General features: G+C 37.3%; 1 protein-coding gene across 2 annotated transcripts in view; it reads left to right on the forward strand.

Moving 5' to 3' along the window:
• ANKRD12 (ankyrin repeat domain 12) overlaps positions 1-17,278 on the forward strand; it is a 58,808-nt gene that overhangs the window by 7,053 nt on the left and 34,477 nt on the right. The window contains exon 2 of one of the 2 annotated variants that reach the window (XM_064656794.1): positions 11,966-12,103. In XM_064656794.1, the coding sequence (XP_064512864.1) occupies positions 12,017-12,103 (87 nt within the window). In that variant the 5' untranslated portion in view covers positions 11,966-12,016. Of the gene's footprint in view, positions 1-11,965; positions 12,104-17,278 lie in introns of those variants that run through there. The other variant, XM_064656804.1, reaches the window with a different exon arrangement.

The following is a 17,278-nucleotide window of genomic DNA, read 5'->3' on the forward strand; positions in this document are numbered from 1 at the left end:
CCCTATTCTTAACATTTTGCTTCTTACACCTTGTCCCTCCCAGTTTGGGGTAGGGAATGTGTATCTATAAGCATAAAGAGAAGCTTTAACTCAAGTCTCTCAGAATCAGGGAGGATTTCCTGCTTTTAAATAATTCCTAGCTATTCCAAGATGAAAATATCTGGTTTATGTATGCAAATTCCACAAACTATCAGCTTTGGTAATTTAAGCTGTTTAATTTAAAATCAGATTTGTCATAAAATGTAAATGCTTTGAATGCAGTACTTTTCTTGGTTATTAAGAGGAAATCGTGATAAAATAAATGTGATAGAATGATCTGCCTTTTTTGCAAGATAATACTGGCTTATTGATAACAATTCTGCTGTTCATGTGCAATCTGGGGTGCCACTGTGATATCAAATGTCCTACTGTTTTATGCTTTTCTAGAAAAACTAGCATTTTTCCAGTCTGTTGTGCAAGTTGTTAATTACTTAAGACAATGGTTTTGCAAGTTTATTTGTAGTATATGTATCCAGTGCACATGCTTCACCAAGCCCACAGCCCTTCAAAAACTCCTCTGAAATAGTGGATAATTCTGTGGTTTTAAGCTGGTAGGACTTCTGTTCTGAAAGTTTATCCTGAATATAAACATCTGTTTTATTGAAGTATAAACCAGAGAGTACTTATTGTAAGGACAGTTCCTTGGCCCTGTGTGTTTCTTTTATTAAACAACTAATATTTAGGATTTTAGACTTCTGAAACTATTTCTGTTCAAAAACAAAAGTGAAGAAATTTTAGTATTTAACCTTTTTTATTTCTTCAGGTACCTTCTCATTCCGTGCTTTCCTGTTTCAACTGTCTGTTTATATAAAATCTTCTTTTGGGATCCCTGTTGCAAAGCATCCTCTTCCCCACTCACCTGTTTTCAGAGTTGCACTGTTCTGTCAGTTTAGGCCATGTTTCTCAACATGTTTTTTTCACCCTATGTAACATTATGTAAACAGATTAATTCCACTTGCTTTTTTAATTTTTTTTTGTCAGGGCAGAGTTCAGCATCCTAGGAGGGAGTTGGACAAGAGTCAGCTGGGAAGAGAAATCATCCCCTCCCTACTTCTTTTACTTCCTACCTTTTCTCAGCACCTTACAATCTATGGCAGTCTCTTGGGTGGGGATTGATGCAGATGGGTTTACCCAGGTTTAGGGTCCTTGAATCTAACAGATTATTTGAGAGTGTCCTGTCCTTTGACACCTTTTTGCATACTTTGTCTTCAATATTTAGTGTATTGGTGTGAGATGTTAAAGTACAGGTAGAGCCTAGATACTAATTTTCTTTAGTTCTTCGCTGTTCAGTTGCCTTTGTGGAAGAACATTAAAGGCCATTTATAGATATCTGTGATCCTTTGTTTCTTTTCCTCTGTCATAATCTGTTAATAACTGCTAGGTCTTAACATGCCAAGCAAGATTCAGTTGGTTGACATAGCACCTGCAAGGATATTTTGACAAAATGCTGGTTTTTATGGGTTTTTTTCAGTGCCTTGGAAAGACATAAACAGCAATTACTTCAGTATGAGTTTAGAAGTGTGATACCAACAAACTGCTTTGATTTTTCTTTTTTTTTCATAATCTTGATATGTGGAGTGACATTTGTAGTGGGAGGATCTCAGAATCTGTTCGAGACTGGAAACTTCAGAGAAAGTAAAGGAAGGAAATGGGAGGAGTGTGTTGCAAAAGAAGTGAAACAAGTGCTTCTTGTCTGTATTTGCGTGCCCTCTTGCCGTGACACCGCTGTGTCAGAAATGCTGCCTGCCCTGTATCTGCACACAGCAGAATCGGATCATGGGTTGATGTTTTTTTTTGCTTGGGACTCCACTTTAGATCATGAACCAGGTGGATTTCTGGGATAAATTGCATTTGTGCAGTCTAGGATACTGCTCAGAGAGGAGTCCTGTGGCAGAAGCTGGAATAAGTTCTCTAATTTAGAAGGAGGTTGCCGGTGAAGAGGGTCACGTCTTGAAGAAAGCAGAACAATGACCCTGAAAATTACCTGTTTTCAGTCTTTCAGTTTTGAAATTTGTGTAAGATACAGGCTTTTTATGAGCACTTGCTAAGTGTTTTCCTTGCACACGGGTGTGTGCTTTTTCCTTCAGCAGTGGTAGGAGAGAGGAGTTGCGTGCAGAAGGTCAAAGTGAAGTCACTGGTAGCTATCATCTAACCAAGTATAAAGTACTATCTAATGTGAAATAATCTGAAAAATGAAGTCTTTAATGTTACAGGTATGGCAAATTGGCCAAACTTCTGACTTCCTTATTTCTGTGAACTGACGTTGCCATCTGTAAAACAAAGGAAATAATGCATTTCCATCTTCCAGCAATATTGTGAAAACAAAATAACATTTGTGAAGGGAGAGGGAGTATAACCCTTATTCTCAGTTTTGATTTATGGATAGTAAGCTCTGTAGTGGTGTCAGGGATAGGCCCTGCTTTTTATTTAGGATGTTTTTAAAATTAAAAAAAAAAAAGTGTTGTAGACATTTTCTTGCCTTTAAGAAGGCAGAAATCAGGGCAAGCAGAAATAGCAGGGAATTGTGTTGAGTGACAAATAGATTCTCTTTCTCTGGAAGCAAATGAGCCACTTACTGCACCTGTTTGTGGTAATTGGTTCCTCAGAACTTCACCAGGTTGTCAACATGTTGGTTGATTTTGGAGTTTTAGTTAAAAATGTGTGAGGCAAGAGATGTCCAACTTACTACAGTAAGAGTTTTAGTCCTTACTTGGTTGACATTTAATTGTAGTTGCAGGAAAACTTTTGGAAAGATGTACACGTGTATTTCTAGTGATGAGCTGTGACGTGAAAGAGGAGCCATCTCTTGCTTAGATACAGCTGTTAGTGAAGCATGATCTCTCTGTAATTTACGAACCTTTAGTACCTTTAACATTCAAGTAACAAAGCTCAAGGGCATATTAGGGTGTGGTATTTTCAGTCAGTGAATAGGATTTTGTAAACTAAATTTTGGGCCAGAGTTTTTTCATCTGCTTGTAAAATGCCGCTGCATAACTTTTAGCTGCCTACAGTTAGTCAGGAATAGGAAGGTTTGCACTTTCCATTATTTCTTTTACTGTGTTTTCCTGCTCAAGTAACAAACTGAACCTGGTCTATGCCAGGTATGATGAAAAACTGAAAATGTCTGACTGACTAGATAACTGAGAGACTTAGATGACCTTTAAATTTCCCTTAACCTCAGCTATTCTTTAATTCTATGAACAATGAAATTCTTGCATTGTAGGTAAGCATGTACTTAGTTTAAAAAAAAAAAATGGGGGGAAGGAGGAAAACCTTACTAAAACTGAATGAGAAAACTATAGATTGAGTCACTCTCTTTAATAGATTGTATTTGTTATAAAGAAGTTGACAAGTCTGGGTGCTACATTACCACAGAAACAAATCAGAGAGTGTTGTGAAATCTATGGAACTTGACATTTGAAACCAAGCACAAGTAAACTCAGGCTCTTAAAATAGGGATTTGGGTAGGAGCCTAAGGTCCTATATAGGCAAGTGCAGGAAAACCCCTGCAAAGATTTTGTTTGCTCTCTGCATAGGAAAGAGTTGTATGTCCTCTCATTTTTTTCCTCTTCCTAGTAGAAATTCCTAGACTATGAGATATGTTCCTTATTTTGGTAGGAAGTAGTGGTGAGTTCCAGCTGAAGTATTGGAAAATCTTTCTTGCTGTCTGAGTGTTGGCTGTTTTTTAGGGACTTCATCCTAGCCCTGTGTAGTGTAGTCTGGCATGTGGTGAGTAGGTACTTCAGGGTATATTAAAAGCTGTTCTGGAGATTTTGAGTAGTCACTGCCCATGCCTATTTCACTGTTATACTTTATTTTATAAAGGACACTTTTATAAGACGAAGCTCAGATAAATAGTTTATTTTGCTTATTGTGGTAAGATGTGTCCAAACCTTATATGTTTGGATCTCAAGTATCTAAACATTTCAAATTAAAATGTGGAAGCACCCTCTGACAGGACAGTGAGTCTAGTAGTCTATTCCATCTATTAGCTAGTACATGAGGAGTCTCCGAAATACACATATCCAACTTGTTTCCTGGCATATATTTCTGAAAGGTGTGTTTGTTAGGCTGATGTTTTGTTTTCTTTGATTTTTAGTGTATCCTGTTACATCTGGTAGGGAGAACTGCTGCAGGGGAGGGGTAAGGCACTGTTTCTGACGTTGCACAATAGGTATAACAAAGACAGGAGTAGAACTAATCTCAGCATTGCATGTTCTGGCCACACAGTCCCAAATATTGCGCAAATCTTAAAGGAAGATTGTAACAAAAAATAATTTCTCACTTCTGGACCAAGAGCGTTTTGTCATATTTTTTACTGTCAAATGCAGTAAAGTCTGCCAAATTTGTGACTTGAGTCCATGCTGGGTGCTGCATTTGCACTTAATACAGCAACAGACTGTTGCCTTAGGCACCATTAGTTTGAGGCTGTGTTAGAGTTCAGTTCTTTCATCATAACCCTGACACTGGAATCTGCATGCACTGAACCGTCACAATCATGTGAAAAGACCTTGTGAATATTTTCCAAATAAAAATGTTCTTGTCACCTTTCATCTGTAAAAGCCACTGTATGTATCATTCAGTCAGTGTTCTCTCCAGCATACCAAATTGGTGTGCGACCTGAAGCCAGCAGTGGTTAGTAATTCGTGTGCTGGTTACTGCTAGAAAACTGAATTGTGAGTACGAGACCACGGAGTGCAGGGCAAAAAGTGCCTGGTAAATTGTTCTATTTGTTGTATTTGAAGGTATTGCAGTGTACACCACATACAGGAAATGGTGACGATAAAAATATAGTCTCAAATAGTACAGTGTACTCAAATAGCCTTTATTTAATCTTTTCTTAGGCAGACTGTGTTTTCCTTTAAGCTTGTGAAGGTTAATACAATTCTAGCCTGCAGCAGGAGGCAGCCTTCCCAGTAGGAGTGTACTGCAGTATATGTTTAGTCCATTATAGCTGCATATGTCTAATGTATTATCAGCTTTTGGACAAAATGTTTTACTATCTAGATCTCATACCTACCCAATGTTGACTTAAGTTAAAATGTTCCGTAATGCTGCTTAGCAGTAACGTGCATGTTGGCCTCCAGCAGCACCCTCAGCTGCTAAATGATTGAGAGGAAGTCTTTTTGGGGGGGGGATCCACATAACACTGTTTTCATAGGACTCTGCACAAGAAACCTAAAACTATTTCTGCTTAAATGAAGCCTTTAATAACCCTTTCATTGTCTTTATTGTAAAGATCAAATAAACTGCTGAGTTATAGAATAGCTGTGTTTATATAGTCCTCTGCAATGAAGACTTTGGTAAAAAGACTAATATTTTTGTGGCTGCAGTCACTCTGAAATTTTGACCTTTCAGAACAGCATTTTGTATAATGTTCTGATGAGATTTTGAAGTGCATGCCCTGTGTGATGTCCCATCCTTTACCATCATTTTGACATTCTCATGAGACATCGGCAGTGTTTAAGACATCGTTTCTACAAGTATATCTGTCCAGGGAGGTAGGAAAACTGGCCACAGTAGTAAGCTTGTCATTCTCCATTAGAATGAGAAAGATATGGAACGCTTGTGCTTTTTTACAGGGCCACAAAAATGGCAAGAACTAAGGAATTTTGGTTTGTGTTCTGTGGTCTTGGGAAAAAATTCTTGTGTGTTGATCATGGAGTCCCCTGTGCTCTCTTCCCAAGAGCAATCCCTTCTTACGCGTTCTCTCAAAGTCTTTCTGCTTCTTCCTTATCACAGTCCCATTCTGTCGTTTAGTTAATCTGAAGTTTTAGTCTTCACAGATATGCTTCTGTGTGGGAAGTTATCAGGTTAAGATACAGACAGATGTCCTTTTTATATATCTTAAAATTCCCAGTGCAGATAAGCCCAACCCTGTATTACTGGATTCTACCACCCTCCTGCTGTGTGTTGTAACCTGAATGGTCTTTTTCCCCACGTCCCAAATTGCTGGTTTTGTGCCTCTTAGCACATCCCCAGCCTCTAACCAAAATATCCTAAATAATCTCTTGTTCTGTTTCAAGCCCTTTTTTCTTTCTGGACACTGTAGGTGAAAAGATAGGTGTTGATCTGGTAGCATGTGCTTTTACCAGGAGCTGTTTTATTGTATAGCAGTAGGTTCTGGTTGAGTAACTGTGTGTAGAAGCACTGAGTTCCATAAGAAGAAAAAAATTGACAATGATGTTACATCTCCCATCGTATGTTTCATTTAGCATTAGGAATGCTGAAGTTAGTTAACCTCCCTTTTGGAAAGAACTTGCTTCTCTAAGCTGTTTGCTGAAGGATGCTTTTGTTGTGAAATAAAATACTGAAGTAATTTACACTTTCCTGATAACAAAAGAACAGAGTGTTAAACTTAGTTAAATGAACATCTTTTTGCTAATACCTTTCTGCTTAAACTCTGCTCCTTATAGTATTTAAAAATACCAATTTTCTGTAGATATTTGGTCCTTTGTGCTGCGCCCGTTCCCTTTCTCCCAGTGCGTTAACCTCATCTGTGTTTGACACACTCCCACCAGAATGCAGATAACATTTGGTATGGCTGGGCGTGAGCTACCTACATACTTCTTAATTAGCCAGTGTGTACATACGGGTTGGCCAGCTGGCTTTCTCTGAACAGAATATGTAATGCTGGCTTTTGCCTGCCTCTCTCTCAGTTCAGCTGTTCTTAGACATTTCTCTCTTATACTCATCCACCAACTTGTTTTTTTCCTTTCCATTATAGACTCTTAATAGCTTTAAGATCTAGATCATTGCAAAATAAACTTGGATGAGACAAATTCTTAGGGGTGGGAGGGAGAAGAGTGCTAAAAGGAAAGCAGATCAATCTCTTAGTTTGTATCAGTGACTATCCTCTCACTGTAGTTTAGTGTGCTCTCTGTGGTTTCAGAGCTTGATTCCTCCTCTTTTAAGCTGAGGAGATGTGTTTAAGAATGTGTTGAATGTGCTCCAATCTTTAATGTGCATTTAGTACATGGAACTGAACTAGAAATAGTCCAGAACAAATCTGCTAAATGTGACTACTGTAAATTCTGAATTTTTGTTACCAGCTGTTCCACTCTACAGATCCGCTCTTGATAATTCTTTACTTCTTGCTAATGTAAATGTAGCCTTAGCTGTCATTTTCAGTAGTTTAATTTTATCAAAGCATTCTGAAGCACATCTGTCAACTATTTGGTACAGTCGATTCACTGTTTCCCAGTCTGGAGTAAATCCCTATTGGAAGAGAGGGATCTTTTTCTTCTTTATTTTTTTTTCCTCTGCAGGTGAAATAACATATGGGAAATATAGGATAACAGAGGTAGTTGGGAAGATGGCCTTATTCTAGATCCTCTACTTTTTAAATGTAAATACTTCCAGAGCACAAGGGTAAATGGAGTTTCTTGGAAATTAACCCGTCTACTACTTATACTCTCACAGAAGTTCAGTCTTGTGCCCCCTTGATGTGGTGTAGTAGTTGCAGTCAGCTGACCCTCAAGATCAGCTGTACAACAGGGCTACCAAAAAAAACTTTCCCTAAGCATTGTGTAACCTTTTGCTGTATGTGTTACGGGGAAGACATGCAGGAATAAGAAGTTAAGCATGCACTGTGAACCAGAAAGGAAGCAAGTAGTTCTGTGAGCACCAGAACTAACCATGCTTAAGAAATTTATGTCTTGTGGGTGATGAACTCAGGTAAAGCGCAGGTCTCAACTGAGACTCCCCTGTAACTACGAGGAGGGAAGAAAAATGGTTTATAAAGGCCATCCCATGTGGAGTTTTCTTACAGCCAGTATGGCATGAAGTGCATGTTGAAACCTTCCCTCAGGGAAATGAGTGATTGATTATTATTATAATTATTATGATTATCCACCAGCCACATTTTTCCATTAAATCTGTGACTACTTAAGATTTTTGAAAACTTTACACTGCTGTCAAATTTAAAGAAAATCCATCTATAGGCTTGAAAGTCATTGGTGAATCATACATATGCAAGTAACTCAAATACATGGGCCTCAGTTTCTCAGAAGACTGGGCTGAAAGCACTGTATGAATTCTCTGGGTTTTTTTACATAAGTAAAGGCAAGTCCTTTAATTAATGCTAGACGTAAGCTTATACAAATTAATACAATAACTTGTTGGTACTAGAGATTTACTATGTGCCTAATTTTCTGTAGCTAATTACATCTGAAATTCTGGTGGTTTTGGGGGGAGGTTGTTTGTTTGTTGGCCAAGCTTTTTTATATGAAATCATCCTAGCTTTTTATGTCACCTCCTGTAGATCTGTCTAAATGCTTGCCTTTGTTACTTTCAGGAGAAAATAGAATTTTTTAGTTCCTTTAGCTGAAAAATGATTGAGGAAAAAGATTTAAAGTGTTTCAAATAGTAGAATACTGACAACTGGTAATGAATGTGCAGGAAAGATGTCCAAACATAAAATCAGAATATCTGGTTTTGTTACATGCAGGACATTTCTTTAATAGGAAGCAGATTCTATTTTATTGAAAAGCTTGAAGTAGATCAGTTTGTCAGAGAAAAAGCACAGCTTTGCCAGTGTGTCAAATGAAAAGTGATGGCGTTGCTTGTCGTGACAGAGGAGAATAATTTTGAATCTAAAGAGTTTTAACTTTTAATTTAGGGTTCTGCTGATTTGAAATGTACCATCAAGACTGCCTAATAAACCAGTAATTGCATTAAGAAACAGCCCTGAAGGAAACTCAAAGCAGACAGACAGATCTAGGTTTCCCTGGAAGACCCTGTTAATGTTCTACATTTTCCCTTTGAATGCAAATGTTTGTGTTTAGACCATGAGTTGAAATGGCACTGAACTGCAGGCAAACGGAAATAAAGTTAAAATGTCAGCAAAATCACTTCTTCGGGGGAGAATTTTATTGTTATATATATGTGTTATGTAATCACAAGTTGAATAGTTTGCTTGATTTTTGGATCATAGTAATCTTAATAATTTAAAAAAACCTGCCCTTTATGAAAAATATTTTTTTCTCAAATGTTTGAAGCATTAGTCAGTTTGAAAAGTATTTCACACAGGCATTGTGCAATAGCAATCTGGTACATAAAACACTTAATGGAAATACCTACTGTGTGTCAGTGTGATAGTTGTGGTGGTTCTGCTTTAATAACCCAGTTTATGATATTCAGTTTTAATGAACTTCCAAAGCAGTTTTCTTTCCAAAACATAATTGGCTTGGGGTCAAGAATTTAGTGAATTCACATTTAATTTTAATCAGAGAATCACAGAATGGATCAGGTTGGAAGGGACCACAGTGGGTCATCTGGTCCAACCTCCCTGCTCAAAAGCAGGGTCATCGTAGAGCACATGGCACAGGATTGTGTCTAGATGGCTCTTGAATATCTCCAGTGAGGGAGACTCCAGAACCTCTCTGGGCAACCTTTTTGCAGTGCACAGTGACCCACACAGTAAAGAAGTTTTTCCTCATATTCTTCCTCAGGTGGAACTTCCTGTACATCAGTTTCTACCCATTGATCATTTGATGAAGACAATGGAAACATCTGATGCTTTCTGTTTTCATTAACCTGTACTTGTATATTATTTGAGCTAACTTTATTATTTAAAAATACCTTTAATTTAAATATACTTTGAAAGTGTTTTCGTAATCCTCTTGCCCCTATGCAATACCTGCAACTTGAGGTTGGGATTTTTTTGGTCTGCCATTCAAAAAAGTAAATTGTTGCTCCGGAGGACATGCAGGGAGACCAGGCCTTTTGTGAAGGAGAACTCTAGTTCAGTTGCTGGTGTTTAGCCCCTGCTGGTGAGGCAAATAAGAGCAATGGAGCCAAGCCTAAGCTAATGCATTTTACTAAACTTGTGAAGTTGGGCTTCTTACTGTCATATACCATGGAATGGCATGTGAAACTGGGAAAGGAAGAGGAGCAAAGCAGGAATGGAGGTAGTTTCAGGGATTCAAGTAGCATTAAAAGTAGAAGAAAAGGAAACAGCAGTATATGCAATGAGAAATATTTTGATGAAAATAGTAAGGATAACTGACAAGTTGATCTTTTTTAAAGTAGTTCTAATTGTGATGATATATACAATGGGAATTCTTACAAATGAAAACTTAAAGAGATTATTTGAGAAGCTAACTGAGCAAAAGCAGATTTATGACTTGTGTCATTTTCTAAACCTATGGAAGCAGAGATACTTGTTGTTATAGTAATACACTATGTTGGTCTAATCATTCCAGTAGTAGTTTTCTGTGAAGATAGTAACTTGTTGTTTCTTTTAGGATTAAGAAGTGTGTTTGTAAACTACGAGAAACTCATTCTAGAGTACTCTCCATTGAACTAATAAACATTTTTCTTCCTGCAGCTGTTATGAAAAGCAAATAAAAAGGCAGATAACCATGTGCTTTGATGTACATTAGAATTGAACAATTACTCTCTGTATCAGTAGGGCTGCATAAATCCTTTTGACACTACATAAATGAATGGAATAATGTTTCTTTTGTCTTGGGTAAATGTAGAACAGTAGGAATTTCGCAATATTAAATCTTGTGTCGCAGTGGAGACAAGATTCAGTTTATTGAATGCGAGATAGTTTCTAGTTAAGGTCTTCCTGTTTTTCATAAGCTTGTGGTTAGTTTGAAAAAAAACCCCAACAAAACAAAAAACTGTCAGATGTGTATGAAAGGGAGGAAAAGTGCAGACCTCACTACAGCATTTCCTAATTTTCTGACTTTAGGATTGAGCATTTTGAACTTTCCTTCCCCTCTGTTTTTTCCTCTCCTGTTCTGGGAGATTAAGAAAGTAAGATGTTACACTGGTGTAAACAATAATATTAATCTTGGCCATATTCTGTAAAGGAATTTCCCATAGTTAAGGTCTTGTGGGGGATGGATGGGTGGGTGGGATGTAGAAATTTATTTGAGTATCTGCATTTTGTGTGTCAGGTCTAGTATGGAAAGCATCTTTCTCAGTCATCTGCCAAAGAGAAAATACCAGTTTGTGTTGTTAACTGTGTCTCTGGTTCTGTAACAGAGACAAAAGCAACAATAGAAATGTCGCACCTGAAACGATGACTTGTGGAGACATAAAATTACTACAGCACAGTAAGGCTGTGATCACATAAATATTTGCAATATAATACATCAACTCAAAAAGATCTATAAAATGGCACCAGCTTTAAAGTGACATCAAATGCAGTTTTACTTCTCATGTGACCTTTCCTCTCAGGCACTCTTACAAGAAGGGTGGCTCTTCATTCTGTGGAAGAGCGAGTTGAACCTTTTCCATTATGTGAATCTGTAATGACACTTGTTTGGTGTACCCTGGAGATGCAACACTACAGAGCTCTTCAAGCTTTATATAGATATATGTATATAGTGGTGTCTTATGTAATTAATTTGATAGACAGTAGAAATTAAGGCTTCTAGTTCCAGGTCTAAGCTTTAGAAGACTTTTCTTTTAGCAGATATCTCTTGATCCAACAGAAGGAATTGTAAATCACCAAGATTTGACCTTTTTTTCCATAGCAGTTCAAGTAGACAGTGTTTCAGTTTCCCAGGCCAGAAAGCTTAATTTCTCTTCACAGTGTTGCTAGAAATGCTCTTGTGAATCTCCCTAGTCTTTAAAATAAGTGAGATATCGAACCTGTGAACCTATTAAAATAGCTCTTAGTGTTAAGTCTGTCAAAAAGGTAAGTTAGAGGGGTGAGAGGGGTGAGGCGCTTCAGCATCTGACTTGATGGTTTTCTGATGACATTGTGCCCAGCAAAAGCCATGTTAGACCTTTTGGGGTTTTCCCCCAAGGTTTGAGCTGCACGTGAGTGGGATGCTTGAAGTCAGGTGTCATTATTAGACATCTTTTTTGGGGTACTATTCAGCTCTGCTACCATCTGCAGTAACGTTTGTCCTGAAATGACACTGCAGTGTGTATATTTATGTAATGCTGTTTGTTTGTTTTTCAGACACAGGATGAACCCACTGATACAAGATACTGCTAGCTAAACAGCTATAAAATGCCCAAAATTGGGTCTACAAAAACAGTTCAAGTTGAAAATTCTGACAGCGATAGCACCATGGTGGAAAAAACAACTGCAAGAAAGGTAACAAAATTGCATTCAAGTCCATTTAATTTCAGTGAAATGAAGAGCATGTGTCAAAATTTTTGTTGCTGTAATGGGAAGAAATAAATATGAATCTGTGTTCTGATATCTTGAGTGCAGAAAAAAAATTGTACTTTTTACATTAGTTTATCTGTAAGGGGCAGCACTTATGCCTTTTATTGTCATTTGCAACAATTGAAAAAGAAGCTGGATGCTTTGGTTTAATTTGATGTAAGTTAGTGTAGAGTCTTCATATCTTAGCTAGTATGAAGTCTTTATACACTCACAAGAACGATTATCCATATTTTATTTAATTTTACAGTGTCTTTCTGTAACAAACAGACAAAACGTTTTTGAAGGCCTGTGACAGAGCACAGGCCAATGAACAAATACAAGTTTCTTATATTCCTTTGTAACACAAGGACTTGTTCCCTCTGTTAAGGAGGACTTGAAAGCCAAATGCTGCAGAAGGGTTAAGAGTAACTCGCATACAGGGGAGTTACTTTAAAAATTGTACAATCCATGTTGGAGAATGAAGGAATATGGGAAGTCCAGTAATGCTGAAGGATGGTTTGTTGTTTATAAATGTGAAGTATCCCATAATTTTCAAACTTCTGAAGCCAAGTTGCAAATAACCCAATTCTCCGATTTATCTGCTTAGTAGACTTGTACAATAGACTGTGGGTTTATCTGTGGTACTAATGAGTAACAGAAGCTGGAATAATATTCTGCATTGTGAATGATGAGTTACATGTATATTGCCCTAAGGAGAGCAAATCCATTTATCTCCCAACAGTCTTTAAAACTGTATTCTCTAGAAAAGGATTTTACATGTATGTGTGTGGTCACACTTACTCTTTTGTTGAAATCTGTATTCTCTGTCAGACCATTTAATGAATGGATATATAAGAGGAAGAGGTTAAAAAAATAGGAAAAGATTAGAAGATTCAGCATCTACTTGAAACTGTTTGTCTTCCAGAAACATTCACAGAAAACTTTAGACTTTTTAGTCTCTTCCCAGTTTGTTTTATGGATCCCAGTAAAGTGAGGTGAAGGTAGTTGTTTCTGATAACTGTGATGAACTACTTAGATAAGAAGAGGAAGATAACACAGTAAAATGAGGAAAGGAAATTGGATTACTAGTAAAGGGATGAAATAATGTTGGGTTTTCTTTTTTCCCCTTTTTCCCCTTTTTTCCCCTTTTTTCCCCTTTTTTCCCCTTTTTTCCCCTTTTTTCCCCTTTTTTTCCCCCTTTTTTCCCCCTTTTTTCCCCTTTTTCCACTTTTTCCCCCTTTTTTCCCCTTTTTTCCCCTTTTTTCCCCTTTTTTCCCCTTTTTTCCCCTTTTTCCCTTTTTTCCCCTTTTTTCCCCTTTTTTCCCCTTTTTTCCCCTTTTTTCCCCTTTTTTCCCCTTTTTTCCCCCTTTTTTCCCCTTTTTTCCCCTTTTTTCCCTTTTTTTCCCCTTTTTTCCCCTTTTTTTCCCTTTTTTCCCCTTTTTTCCCCTTTTTTCCCCTTTTTTCCCCTTTTTTTCCCCTTTTTCCCCTTTTTTCCCCGTTTTTTCCCCTTTTTCCCCTTTTTTCCCCTTTTTTCCCCTTTTTTCCCCTTTTTTTCCCCTTTTTTCCCCTTTTTCCCCTTTTTTCCCCTTTTTTCCCCTTTTTTCCCCTTTTTTCCCCTTTTTTCCCCTTTTTTCCCCTTTTTTCCCCCTTTTTTCCCCCTTTTTTCCCCTTTTTTCCCCTTTTTTTCCCCCTTTTTTCCCCTTTTTTCCCCTTTTTTCCCCTTTTTTCCCCTTTTTTCCCCTTTTTTCCCCTTTTTTCCCCTTTTTTCCCCTTTTTTCCCCTTTTTTCCCCTTTTTTCCCCTTTTTTCCCCTTTTTTCCCCCTTTTTTCCCCTTTTTTCCCCTTTTTTCCCCTTTTTTCCCCCCTTTTTTCTGTCCTGTCCCTTGTTTGGGATATGATCAAGTTAATTGAAGTGTCATTTGGTACTGGGAAAGAGGAAGGAATGTCTGGGGCCTACAAGCAGCAAGAATAGGAAGACTGTTGCAGTGATATTTAATGGTATTAAATACAGCCTTTTTATTTCTACACGTGTAAATAAGCTAGTTTTTGTAAAGATTTTAGGTTATTTATTTAACAAAAAAAATATTCTACCTTTATGAACTCAGTTAATTATTTTGACACTTCATTATTTCTCAAAAGAGCCCAACTTCTGACCCAAGAAAACCTTGACTTAACAGCTGTTCTCATGCTAAGAAAGCTGAATTGTGTCAGTTTCTTCAAGATTTATTCATGTTTATAATTTAAAAAAAATTAAAATCTATAATACAGAAGTTAAGATTATTTTCATCTTCACTTTCATCAAAGCAAAAATATCAGGTTTGCTGAAATGTGCTAGTTTTTAAGTTTTCCTTTTCCCCATTTCTTTGCTAAAGATATAACTCAAAATGCTTGGAGTGCATTTATTTGTAGGTTTGAGCGTAAAGAAATAGATTAATTTTTTTTTGTAGTGAGGATTACTTCCTTCCTTCCTAGGCTTTGTATTTCATATACAAATTATTCTGCAATCTGAATAAAAAAAAAAAAAATCAATATAGAGTTTACTTGTGAGCCCCCTTTTGCTTCTCTACTCTCTGACTCCCCCTCGCCTTCTCTCCTTGTTGCTTGCTGCCATTTTAGAAAATTAGTGCCAGTTTCCAGACTGGCTGTTGAACCTGCAGCCACTGCCAAAGGAGTTGTCTTATCAATGGCCCTTGTGTCCAGTTCACTGGTTGTCTCAATGCCTTCCTCTCCAGTAATTCCCAAAGGTGTTCCCTCTCTGACAGTAACAGTAGCAGTTACATCTGCAGAGCTGTGGAACACCCACGCCCTGCAATCTCTGCCAAGTTAGGGAATCTTCTGAAACAGAGGTTTATAGTTCCTATGCCAGAATGTTAAGGAAGAAGATACAAATTCATATGAAGGTATGAATAACTTTTTCCAGGAAACGGAAGAGCGAACATGATGCCATTTATTTAACCACCAGGAAATATGGCCAACTTTGATTTGATTTCAAAAGGAGTAAATTAACGTTCTGTTTTTAATGATCACATATAAAACCCTTGCATTATCATATTAGTTCAGGTCAAGGTCTGCCCTTAGCTGGTTGCCCTAACAGGGAGTTGCTATTTGTTGAGACTGGTCATCAGTACAGAAATTAAAAATATGGACAAATGTAACATTCTGCCTTGCCTGGTCTTTGAACGTAACATGCCAGTAAAAGCAGGATTACTTAGAAAGTGAAAATCTAAGGGAAGGTGGAAGTTTGACCAAGGATACAAATGAGGAATCCCAGTTGGTGGACTGATTAAGTTGATATCAAAAAATAAGCTGATAAACTGCTTGCACTGTTTTGTTCAGTGTTGCTCACTGAGATTTAATCTTTCATTTTTATCCAGAAGTCATTGCTTATTATGCTGTTCTAACAGCCAGTGAATAGCTGTGTGAATAAGCTACACACTCACGTCTTCTGAGAACTTTGAAAAATCATTAGGAATAACATTCCTGTTAATACCACGAGTTTATATCATTTATGCTTTAGGGTACATGTGGTTTTTTTTTTTCAGTTGCTCATCTTGGGGGCATAAATTTTAAAAACCTGTAGGAGTGTGTAGAGCACCTAGACCATATAATGTTTGCATGAGCTATTTTGTAAACATAAGAACATAATGAAATTTTCATTTATCTGAATTTATACTTTGAAACTTACTTGGCTAAACTCAGGAAGTAAATTACAGATATGTCATCAAAAGGAGAAACACATTTGGAGTTTGTAAGAATTAATTCTCTCCTTAGAAGAGTCCAACAATAGTGCCCAAAGCCATTTAATACCATACAGAACATGCTTCAGTATGTAATTATCTTTGATAGGCAGAAAAAGAATGCTTATTCTCCCAGGGCTCAGTACATCTGCTAGATTATATGGCTCTCTGTTGTCTCCTTTTGTGTCTTGTCATTGATTGTAGCAGTACCAGACAATAGAGCTGGAATGGGATATCAAGATATTGTCCACACTGCTGTTTGTTAGCCTTCTGAGAGTTTTCTGCTGAACAGATTAAAAATGTGTTCCTCATCATGGCACACTAGTATGGTCTTGTTGACAGAGAAAATTCTTCCTTGTTACTGCATCCTCCAGTGAGGCATGCATTAAATGTTAAGACGTGCAGATCCAGTTCATCCATTTGCCCCAGAGTAGAATAAGCTGTACTCGGTTCTTGACAGATGTTTGCCAGACCTTTTCTTTAAAGGCTTGCTTCATGGAAATTCCTGTCTCCTTGGGCAGTTTATTCTGATAATTATGCTGACTGGCATAGAGTTAGACACTTAGTAGAAGGATAAATAACCATTGCTTGTCTCCTGTTGCAGTGTAAAACCATTAAATGTTCTCTAACTGTAGTGGACATGGAAAGTATGTAGTGCTTTTCACTATGCAGCAGTAGTTTATGTGTCTGAACATTACCCTGTTTTATCTGATTAGCAGTTTTCAGTTCAGATTAATGAACCTCTTTGGAAAGTCCACAGATGTAAGTTACAGGTTGTTTTATAAAACACGTCAACTTTTTTTTTTAGGTTGCTTCCATGGATTACATTAAATTAATATGTAGACCTATTGATGCTGAATTTTGAACCTTTCTTTGGAGTTGTCTATGCTGTTGGCAGTGACCAGGAGTAGGTGTAACAGTGAATTCTCACTCTTTGAAACGGAATGCCTGTTCTAACCTGCAGGGCTTGGTGCTTCCTCTTGCCTTCCTTTACTTGAAGTTGGATCCAGAAGGCCATTAAGAGTTTTCTAACTTTTAACACGACGTTTTGTGATTGTACGATTAATTGTTTTTATCATTTATAGAACCTGGTTTTTATTCTGGCTTTTCCAGTTTTGTTTTGTGTTTAGGCTGCTTTTCAAGTTGGTTAGTCATTTTGATTTCCCTTTGCCAGTGCTCTTTCCTTCTTCTTCTGTTCCAGTTGTGATGATATCTGCATAATTAATTGTATCTCTATTTCAGCATTGTCACTGAAAATACTAAATAACATTGACTTTGTAAAGACTACTTATTGTGTCTTTTGGATTGGAAAGTCCACTATTGGTGGTGGCTGAATATTTATTTCCATGATAGCTAAGCAACAAGATACTCTTTTTTTTTTTTTT

Source organism: Pseudopipra pipra, chromosome 1, assembly GCF_036250125.1.
Source record: "Pseudopipra pipra isolate bDixPip1 chromosome 1, bDixPip1.hap1, whole genome shotgun sequence".
Lineage (NCBI taxonomy): Eukaryota > Metazoa > Chordata > Aves > Passeriformes > Pipridae > Pseudopipra > Pseudopipra pipra.